Source organism: Pteropus vampyrus, unplaced genomic scaffold (genome assembly GCF_000151845.1).
Source record: "Pteropus vampyrus isolate Shadow unplaced genomic scaffold, Pvam_2.0 Scaffold142, whole genome shotgun sequence".
In the NCBI taxonomy this organism is placed as follows: domain Eukaryota; kingdom Metazoa; phylum Chordata; class Mammalia; order Chiroptera; family Pteropodidae; genus Pteropus; species Pteropus vampyrus.
Window position 1 is genome coordinate 829,740 of NW_011888923.1, and position 11,212 is coordinate 840,951.

General features: G+C 44.4%; 1 protein-coding gene across 1 annotated transcript; it reads right to left on the reverse strand.

Annotated features, from left to right (window-relative positions):
- Nucleotides 1-3,524: 3,524 nt before the first annotated feature.
- On the reverse strand, nt 3,525-10,588 carry VAMP3 (vesicle associated membrane protein 3). The gene is given in 5 exon segments (XM_011368480.2): nt 3,525-5,207; nt 6,227-6,278; nt 7,055-7,213; nt 10,299-10,434; nt 10,578-10,588. Coding segments are annotated over 5 exon segments (378 nt in total). The 3' UTR covers nt 3,525-5,187.
- Between the last annotated feature and the right edge of the window lie 624 nt (nt 10,589-11,212).

Consider the following 11,212-nt stretch of genomic DNA (forward strand, 5'->3'; position numbering starts at 1 on the left):
ACCCAGCGCGGCTGTGATAGGGCACTCCGTCTGCCAGTCACGAGGAGGCGGGACCGCGGGGGCGGGGCTGGGCGGGGCTGGCGCTGCTTCCACGTGAGAGGAGGCAGGGCGGGGACCGAGGCGCAGGTGGCCCCGGAGTGGCAAGAATGCTGGGAAACCGGGAGCTGGCGGATCGGCATGCTGGTGTGCAGCTGGAAGAAGGCACTGGCCGTCCGAGTGCTTTCTCTGTGTCTTCTTGGGGTCCCATTGTTTCCATCTGTTAACCTTGCTCTCCGTCCCGCCAGCTTTTTGGGTGAGGGGTTTGGAGGACCGGGGCGGTAGAGCAGCCCTGGAAAAATCAAACCCTCATTTTAGAAACGGAATTTTGACGGCGGAACTTAAACATTTCCATGGTCTTCCTAAAGTTACAGATTCACTTGGCAATTGGAGGAAGACAAGTGTACGTAAGAGGAACTCTTTCAGAAAAGGAAGGTGTAGAGAGAAGCCCTTTTTAAAAAATATGGTGAAGGCTCTTTTTAGATTGTGTACCAACTCATCCGAAATGGAAGGCACAGTGCAGAGCGCCACCCCTCTTCAGTGCCTGCACATCAAAAATCTTCAGTATTTGTTGGCTAAATAAAAAGAATTGCATATACCGGGGGGGCGGGGCGCGGTGAAGTGTGTCAATTGTTCGTATGTATTGGATAAAGCACTTCATTTTTCCAGATGGCAGATCTCACTCCCCTCTGAAGCTCTGTTTTGTCAAACTGCATTCATTCAACAAATATTTATTGACTGCATATCTGTGTAGGAATAATTGTGGTCCCTACGAATAGATGGTGACAAAAGTTCCTGCCACTCAGGGAGTCTACATTTTATTGACGGAAAACATGAACAACTCCATAAAGTAGGTTCAGAAAGTGGAACGTGCCATGTACAACATGAAACAAGCTCCTGCGATCAGGTGTAAGTAGGACGAACTAAGACGGGAGTGGAGATGAAGGCGGGGATAGGCCCATGAGCAGGGGCCCTGAAGCTCAGCAGGTTTGTTGTTGGGAAACAGGTGGTGTCCTTTGCCCAGAGAACAGAGTGGGTGGAGGGATGGTGCCAGATGAGGTCTGAAAGTGAGGAAGGGCCAGATCATGGTGGGCCTTGTGATGAGAGAAACTGACTGGGATTTTTTTTTTTTTTTCCTAATGATAGTGGAAGGAGGAAGATTTTAAGCAACACAGCGATTCGTATCAGTCAGATTGCTAGTTAAAAGTTAGGAGGCTGTTGATTGGAAGAAGGCTGAGGGTAGCTGAAGCCAGGGGGTGCCAGTGAAGATGGTGAGAGAAGAGAGTGGACTTGAGATACGTTTTGGGGCACAGAGCCTTGCCAATGGATTGAATATATGTCGTGAGAAGAATGAATCATGGGCGACTCGTGGGTCTGGTTTAAGCAATGCTGCTTGTCATGGGACATAAACAGGCAAGTCTAGGGATAGTATGTTTTGATGGAGAATGGAGCATTACATTGTCATGTTACATTTGAGATGTGCATTACATTCCCAAGTGGAGCTGTCATGTAGTCAGTTGGGTTTCACAGCCTGGGACTTATGGGAGAAGCCAGGGAGGGAGGTACAGCTCACATTTGGGAGTTGTCAGGGTCTACCTGGAATTCACAGCGATGGGGGGGTGGGGGGTGGGGTGAAATGTATCAGAGAGTACAAATAGAGAAAAGGGCCAGAGGCCAAGATCTGGGGGCACAAGGAGATTTAGAGGTCAAGCCGAGCCAAGCAAGGAATAAGGAGCAGGAGGTGAGGTTGAAGGAAAACTAGAATAGTGTGAGGTCATCGAAGCTGGTAATGAGATTTCGAAGAGGGAGTTGGCTACTGTATCAGATGCCGGTGAGAAGCAGAGTAAGACAAGGGCAGAGCATTTCCTGTTCGGCTTTCCCAACATGGTGATGTTACTTGGTCTTGGGCGACTTTGGTTAAAGATATCTCAGTAGTAAGGGCTGAAGAAAAAGTGGGATGTGACGCAGTGACAAGAGGGAGCTGTAGGGAGGGGTTTTGCTGTGAAGTCCTGTAGATAGACAAGTGATTGTTTGCTGGCAGGAGTCATGTGGGGATCACAGTGAAAAGCCTGCTTGATGCGGTGACCCAGGAAGGAGGGGGACGGGCACGATGCAGGAGGGGAGGGCTGCGGACGACGGAACTGCTGGAGGGAGGTCCTTGGTTAGGGGTAGGGATCCAGAGCCTTGGCCAGAGGCAGGTGCCTCTGTTAACAGCTGTGCAGGCAGGAGGGGCTTTGCCTGTGGTCTCGTCCATATAGATTTTTAAATGCTTGCTATTTAAGAGATGAGAAAAGAAGAAGTGATTCTCTAATAATTATGCCAGAATTGCGTTTAGTAAATTCTAGTTTTATGGTTTTACCGATTGTTTTCTGCTAACATGAAAAGCAGCTGAGTTGTGAATAAAGATGTTTACTTTAAAATGCACTGAGCAGTGTGGTCCATTTAAACTTTTTTTTTCCTTGACATCGGGTGGTGAGAATTTTGGCAAAAATATTTTTATTTTTATGTAAGTATAGTTGCTATACGATATTAGTTGTACTAGTTTCAGGTGCACAATATAGTGATTTGACATTTTTCTACCTTACAATATGATCACCCCATTAATTCCAGTGATCAGCTGTCACTGTGCAATCTCTTGTCCTTTGCCCATTTTTTGACCAAAATTGAGTTTGTATGAGTGTATATATATTTCAGATATCAACTCCTCATCGGATATATCATTTACACATATGTTCTCATTCAGTAGCTTTTTTTGTTTTGTTGATGGTTTCCTTTGCTATGCAGCCTTTTAGTTTGATGAAATTCTAGTGTTTATATTTGCTTGTTTCCCTTGCTCGAGAGGACATATCCAAAAAGATGTCACTCAGACTGATGTCAGAGTGTACTACCTGTTCCCTTCTAGGAGTTTAGTTTCAGGCATTACGTTTTAAGTTTTTTATTCATTTAGAATTTATTTTTGTATATGAGAGTGGTCCAGTTTCATTTTTTTGCATGTATCTGTCCGCTGTCGCTCCCTAGGGGCTGCAGGAGAGCGGCAGTGCTTTCACGGGGACGCACATGCAGCACAAAGTGAGCCGTGTGTCTGGCAACGCCCCTCACCCGCCCACACTACCGCCCCGTGCCCCGAGCGGGCAGCCGTCCTCCGCCACGGTCGGGGCCAGCTCTGCACGTCGCTGTCGGAGGCTCACGCATTTAAGGACCTCAGAAGCCGAGTGCCGAGCGTGCTGGTGCCGTGAAAAAGCCAGCCCCCACTCGCATCCTAGGCTGAAAGCGCTTTCCGCAGGGAGCCGTTTGCGTCTGTTCATGGCGTCTGGGGACATGCTGGGTGACAGGAAATTAGAGAACTTGGAGGAGACTGGTGAGAAAGAGGAAGAGAAAGTGGAGTTTGGGGGTTTCCAAGGGAGAGGTAGTGGCGACGGCAAAGAATGCCATTTTTAGGACTTGGACCAGGCGCAGCTATTCCTCTGTCCACAACACAGGTACCAGAATCGTTTATAAACACTTTATTCGGTTCATCACGGCGGGCAGGTTCCCAGCTAATGCACAGACACAAGCAAGGTATTCCTGGGTTACTGCGGGAGCCCGTGGTTACATGGGACTGAGCACCGAGGCCAAGGGGAGGGCACTGAAGTCTCGTGTCACACTCGGCCGGGGACTGCAAGGCGTTTTCAACATCAACAGCGTTTCGGTAACGTTAGGGGAACAGACACCAGAGAAGTGGAACTGCGTCCTGGTGTACCTCAACTGTCACTGCTGCCTAAGTCGCACGCTAGCATGTGAACGAGAATTCTAGAACAGGCCAGCAGACTGCTGAAACCTCTGCTTCCTCCCTGAATGCCCACCCTCAGCCACACAGCCTGATGCTGAAAGTCTCAAGAGCTGCTCAGGTGACAACGGCTATTTCCAAAGCAGCCTCTTGTGCAGTCTATGACGTCAAAGGAAGGAAGGGTCTGTGGTTAGCTACCTCTGTGAAGAATCACCCACCCTGACCAACGCTATCTGAAGCGTAACGCGGATGACAGATTTAGGGAGTGGAATATGAATAAAAGTAGGAAACTCCAGAAAGCTACGATCTACGAGGACCGGGCCAAATAATCAGTCACCAGATGGTCTCGCCACAAAACTGTGGCTCACGTAATTCTTAGAAACACACTGGTTTCCGCAGCTAATACTCTACAAACTGCGGGTGATCTGCATCCTGTCTCTAGGTCTGCGATGTCAGGGGCTAGCTCGACCCTCCTGTAACCCCGGGGAAGACGCTGAGCGGGAACAGGAGTCTCGCCACCTACACTGCTTCGAAGGCAAGAAAGGCCTGTCAGGATGTAGGAGCTCCACAAACAAGTTTGGCTTATGTTCTGAAGGGCACCTTGAGTTCCATTTGTCACTTTTCTGAATTTCTCTGTCAGGAACAGACTTAAGGACATTTTACTGGGATGTAACTTTTTGGCAAAATAGAAACTTTGGTCATAGCCATAGTTCTATAAAAATGTTTCAAAGAGGTTATTATTTCTGATTAAAATAATATTTTTAGGAAATTATACAAAACAGTTACAAGAAAGTAAACATCTTTCTATCTAGCGTAAGAGCATAAACTCTTTACCAGCATCTTATTTTAAATACAGCGAAGAGTCAGTAGTGCTTATAAACAGTGGAGAGCTCTCTTAGAAGGAATCAGAAAAGTAGCAAATAAGGCACAGCCTGTTACTGTCAGATATGAGTTAAGCAGTAGTGTTCTTTCTGGAAGGCACGAACTGGAAATCTGATTACCCAAAGTTTAAAATGTGGCTCTGAAGATAATCGTATAACAAGGACGCTAACTTGGAAAAAATTCCCTTAACTGGAATTAACGGCAATTAATCAAGGCATTACTTCTAGGTTATAACACTCTGGAACTTAAGAAGTCCTTTTCATCAGCCCACGTGTAAATTTGTAAAGGCACTGTGCAAAACGTGGGCTGGGCTGACTACATTTCCAGTTGGAGTGCATTTCCTTTTTTAAAAAGGCACATTTCCTAGAGATCAAACTTTACATTAACGAACAGAAAATAATCATTTTAGATACAACAGTAGGTAAGCTTGATAATATAGCAGGTTCTAAGTCAAAAGTCTTGAAGAGGTTTCTTGAACAGCAGGCTGGAGTTTCGCTGGCTCCTCACCGAGAAACACTCCACACTAATAAGCAGGGAGATGCAAGAAAGCAGGGAAGACTCAGTTAGGTTTTCCGTACGAACCCGGAATTAACGTCGGACGCTAGTCTAGATGTGAACGGAAATGGGACTGGGCTGATTTCTCACCAGCGGCTTCCCTGCACTTAGCGGAGACTACAGGAGGCTGTCGAAAGGATCAACGTTCCCAGGTACTGGGCTGAAAATGGCAATGGGTTGCTCCAACATCGTATATACTAGCAGTAATGATGATAATAATAGTAATAATAGGGGGGTGTGTATTTATTTATGACTTATTATCACATGCCAGGCACCATCCTAAGCACTTTTTATATATTAACCAGCTTTGTCCTTAGAGCAAACATATGAGGGAGGTATTTTTATTGTCGCCATTTTACAAATGAGAACGCTGAAGTTCAGAGATATTAAAGTACCTGCCCGGGCTACACAGCTGGATGGTGGTGGAGCTAGGGCGGATTACAGGCAGTCCATGCTTTCAATGACTAGACTGTACCGTTTCTCACAAAAGGAAATATCTGCTGAGAAGATATTCAGAGAGAAAACTGAAAGGTCAGTGGAGATGAACAAATTTTCTCTCATTTCAAAGGATTTATGTTGATATCAAAAATCTCAGACTTTAAACATATAACACTCGAGTATTTAAAACATTTACTAAAGAAAACGAAAATCCCTGGACTAGACTAACAGTTCTAAGGAAACTTTACTCTCAGTTCCTCTACATCGGCGGTCCCCAACCTTGTGGCACCAGGGACCGGTGCTCCTATGAGAATCCAATGCCTGACGATCTGAGGCGGAGCTGAGGCGGGGAAGCTGGCGCTGGGGAGCGGCTGCAAATACTGATGAAGTTTGCTCGCTCACCCGCCACTCACCTCCTTCTGTGTGGCCCAGTTCCTAACAGGCCAGGGACCGGTACCGGTCCAAGGCCCGGGGGTTGGTGGCCCCTCTTGCACCTGAAAACAACTGTAAACACACAAGCTCCAAAGAGTTTGAAAGAGGAGAACTCACCAATGATGATGATGATGATGATGACCACAACGCTAATCCCTATCGCCCACATCTGAAACGAAACATGTGCCCACATCACATTTCAAAAAGAGAGATTAACGTGCTTACTAGAGAGTATCGTGCAGTATCACTGTGGTCACTGAAAAAAGAGAAACTCAGGTGCACGACAACCTGAAATAATCTGTAATTTTTAAGTCTAAATTTAACGCTCGCCATTAGGGCCTGAGGTTCCTTATCTGCTCTTCATAAGATGTTCCAGTACTTGCAATCCCTAGACAGGCACTTGTCTGTATACACAAGGAGGGGCTGCTAAACCTGCCCATGTACGTGAAGGTGTCCCTTCTAAGCCAGGAAGGGGGCAGGATATGCTTGGCATCTGATGGAAGCACGTTTCGTTGGCAGTTGTGTAAAATCTGCTCTGGTTTACGCTTCTCACGTGGCTGCTTTCTGCTCTCCTGTGGGGCACACTGTGGCTTTCGAGAAGCTCCTTCCTCTGCCACGGGAGCCAGTCCCAGAACCATATGCAAACTGGCCACCAATGCCAGCCCTCTCCCAGCAGTCCGTGTTCAGGGCTCTGCTGGGGTGGAGGGTTGGAGGGGCTCATGTCTGTGATGGATTCTGGACACTCCTGTTCTACGTGCTTAAGATCTGGTTGTGGGGTTAGGAAAGGGGATGTGGTCAGTGTGCTACAGTCGGCCAGTCCAAACTTCCACGTGTGGACCATCGAACTCGCCTCCCAGATTCACGGCAGCCCAACGTTTGTAGCCTTTGTCAACCCCCAAGAATGCAGCGGGCGACTTAATGTAAAGAGGAGCTAAAGAGAATCACCTTGCAATTCTTCCACCAATACTTTCTCTTCAACTTGGCAGCACTCGTTTCAAACTGGGAGGCTCCTGCCTGCAGCGCGTCCGCGCGGTCATCTAACTCGGAGAGCTTCTGGTCTCTTTCTAACACCTTATCCACGTTGACTCTCATGATGTCCACCACCTGAGTGAATGGGATCAAACCAAGTTACAGGTAAATGCAATGACAAAAGGTCTGCACTTTATTACTTGAAGCCAAACTTTCATTTTTTAAAAAAGGAGGAGCTCACTATTTCATGATAAAAACACTAAGTAAACTAGGAGTAGAAGGAATCTCCTTAACATGATCAGGGGCATTTATGAAAAAACCCACAACTAACATCCACGGTCAATGGTCAAGATCAGGGAACAAGGCAAGAACGCCCACTTTAAATACTGCGGTTCAAGATTGGGAAGTTCTGGCCCAAAGCAATTAGAAAGGAAGAAGTAAAATGATCCATATTTGCAGATGATTCCATATATAGAAAATCCCAAAGAGTCCACAATAAAAACTTAGTGGAGTTAATAAACAAATTCAGTAAAGTTTTAGGGTACAAGGTCAGCACCCATAAATCACTGTTTCCATATAGCAGCAATGAAAAGGAAATTAAGAATACAAGTCTGTACACAATAGCATCCAAAAGAATAAAATATCTAAATACAAACTGAACCAAGGACACAAAAGACTTGGACACTGAAAACTACAAAACACTGATGAAAGAAATTAGAGACCAAATTAAATGAGAAGACATCCTATGTTCATAGACTGGAAGATTCAGTGTCGTTAGGACGGCAGTACTCCTCAAAGCGATGCACGTGTGCACAGATTCAACACGATCTCTATCAAAAGTCACTGGGCTATTTTTGCAGAAATGGAAAAGCCAATCCTCAAATTCATACAGAATTGCAAGGGAACCTGCCCAGCCAAAATAATATTGAAAAAGAAAAAATTGGAGAATTCACACTTTCCAATCTCAAAACTTACTACGAAGCTATGATAATCAAGAGTGCGATTCTGGCACGAGGGCAAATGTACAGACTGAGAGTCCAAAGTCAACCTGAACATCTGCTGCCAACTGATTTCTGACAAGGGTGCCGAGAGCATTCAATGGGAAGAACGGTCTCTTCAACAAATGGTACTGGGACAACTGGAGAACCACATGCAAATGAAGGATGCTGGATCCCTAGGTCACCTCATACATAAAAATTAACCCAAAATGGATCAATGAGCTAACTGTTAGAAGAAAATATAACAAGAAATCTTTCTAGCTTTGAATCTGGCCATGGATTTGACACCTAAAGCAAGAGCAACAAAAGAAAAAATAGATAAACTGAACTTTATAAAAATTAAAACCTCTTCTGCATCAAAAGACATCATCAAGGATATGAAAGGACAATCCGGAGAATGGAAGAAAATATTTGCAAATCATATATCTGAAATAGACTTAATATCCAGAATATATAAAAAAACTCTTATTACTCAACAACAACAAGAAAAACTAATTAATTTTAAAAAAATAGACAATAGACTTGAATAGACATTTCTACAAAAAACATATACGAATGGCCAATGAGCACATGAAAGATAGGTAACATCGCTGGTCAATAAGGAACTGTAAATCAAAACCACCATGAGATACTATTCACTAGGAGGGCTAGCACACAAAAAAGGAAAATAACAAGTGTTGGCAAGGATGTGGAGAAATAGGAACCCTCGGACTGTGCTGGTGGGCTATAAAATAGCGCAGCTGCTATGGAAAAATCTGATGCTTCCTCAAAAAGTTAACCAGAAATACCTTATGATGCAGTCATTCTACTCCTTGGTACATACCCAAGGGAAATGAAAACATATGTCCGCACAGAAATTTGTATGCAGATGTTTACAGCAGCATTATTCACAATAGCCAAGAGGTGAAAACAACTCCAAAATCCATCAACTGATGAACGGCTACACGAACTAAGGTATATGCATGCAATGGAATATTACTCAGCCATAAAAAGAAACGAGGCACTGATATTTGTTATAACTTGGATGAATATCAAAAATGTTATGCTAAGTGAAAGAAGCCAGACACAAAAGGCCACATAGCGTACGATCCCTTTTATACGACATATCCAGAATAGGAAAATCCACAGAAATGAAGCTGCTTAGAGGTTCCCAGAGAATGAGAGAAAGGGAATGGGAGTATGACGGAATGAATACGGGGTGTTCTGGGGTGATTATGAAAACCGTGCAATGGACGGAGGTAATGGTTGCGCAGCTCTGTGGCTATGTCAAATACCACTGAACCGGACACTTTAAAATAGGTGATATGTGAATTTCACTTCAGTTAAAAGAAAATAACTCTCCTTAAAATTCCTTTGGTTAAGAAAAAGGACCCAATTTGATTTTGTAAGTAAACAAAGTTTCATGCAGGATGGAATGAGCATGGGTTTATAGCATGAAAATACCAATTTTTCAGAAGTTCATAAACAAAACCATCACACCAAAATATCACCATATGCTTTACCAACCCATTGTAACTAACATTAAATTTAAAGCTGCTTTTTAAGGACACTACATGCAGAAAGACCAAGATACCCTTGTTGGACAGTGACAACTTTTAGGAACATGGAAATATGAGTCTGAATTTCTCAATCTTCCATTGTGGGTCTGCACATACAAGAATTCCACAAATCGGATTTGTTGGGCCAGAGCAGTTTGCCAGCATCTGCCTTCTGAACGTCAAGGGACAGGGGCACCAATCGGAGCTGAATTCTACAGAGTCTGCTCAGGCTGGGTGACTGGGAAGTCAGGCTGCTGCAAGAGGATTCTGATGAGAAATCTGCTCAGAGGGTTGGTCTTGGCCTGAGCAATTTATAGACCTAACTCTTAAAATTCTATCACCTTATTTTATAAAGTAGTTCTCTTTTTTCTGGTTTTTTTTTTTTTTGGTATGTGTGTGGCAAAATATATATTATAAAATGGTTGTTGGGGGAACATCCTCAGGGAGGGGTGTCTGCGTTTTAGGTATGTAATTTGATCACACAAAAACAAGCATGGTAACAGGAGAATCTGACTCCTGCTTAGATGAGGGCTTCCAGAACATCAGGGGACAAAATTGTGATACATTTATGATACAGTCAAAATTTACTTCCTATTCACACTTTTATACTTTTTCTGAACAATTACTTCCATAGTGTTCCCATGCTGACTTAAAATTCATCTTTTCAACATTTCAGAGCAATACCTCGTCCACTTGATTTTGTGTCTGCTGAAGTCTTCGATTACTGCCAGAGGCAGCGCTTGAACCCGCAGGCACGGCTGCAGACCTGAAGCATGTAAAAGCACGAGCATCAGTAAATTACAACTCCAGACATATCTTTCTAAGTATAAAGATGTTATCCCAGGACCCTCAGTGTTAGGAATTTATGAACTAAAGCAGAAAAAGAAACCCTTCCAGCGGTAATGAACGAAGGTTCTAATGACATTTCTCCTAATTCTTCTATAATTTCCAAGATTCACTCACATATTAAACATGACCAGCATCTAAAGCAGGGGTCTCCAACCCCTGGGCCACGGACCAGTACCGGTACTGATCTGTGGCCTGTTAGGAACCAGGCCACACAGCAGGAGGTGAGCGGCGAGAGAGCCAGAGAAGCTTCATCTGTATCTGCAGCCGCTCCCCAGCGCCAGCATCACCGCCTCGGCTCCGCCTCAGATCATCAGGCATTTAGATTCTCATAGGAGCACCAGTCCCTGGTGCCAAAAAGGTTGGAGACCGCTGGGCTAAAGGAAAGGTTTAACAGGATCTACTTTGTATCACTGAAGCACCTGATCCTAAAATAGAGCAACTCTACTTTCCAATTTACTACTTTTTTAAAGCCACACATCTATTTAAGTGTACTCAGTCCTCTTCCGATCTTTTCATTGTGGCAAGACTATTTTTCATAGTTATGAACAGTTTTCATTGTGGCAAGACTTTTTTTCATAGTTATGAACAGTTATAGAATCCCCTTTTTCTAGTAAGGGAAAAACACATTCATTTACAGAAACTAGAAACAATGCTCCTTCTCTTCAAAGGAGCGTTGTTCTTCTAGAATCCTCATTGAGTGTTTTTTCTCCCCAGGCAGCTCTTCCTTAACCTCTCAGGGTTTGAAGTCC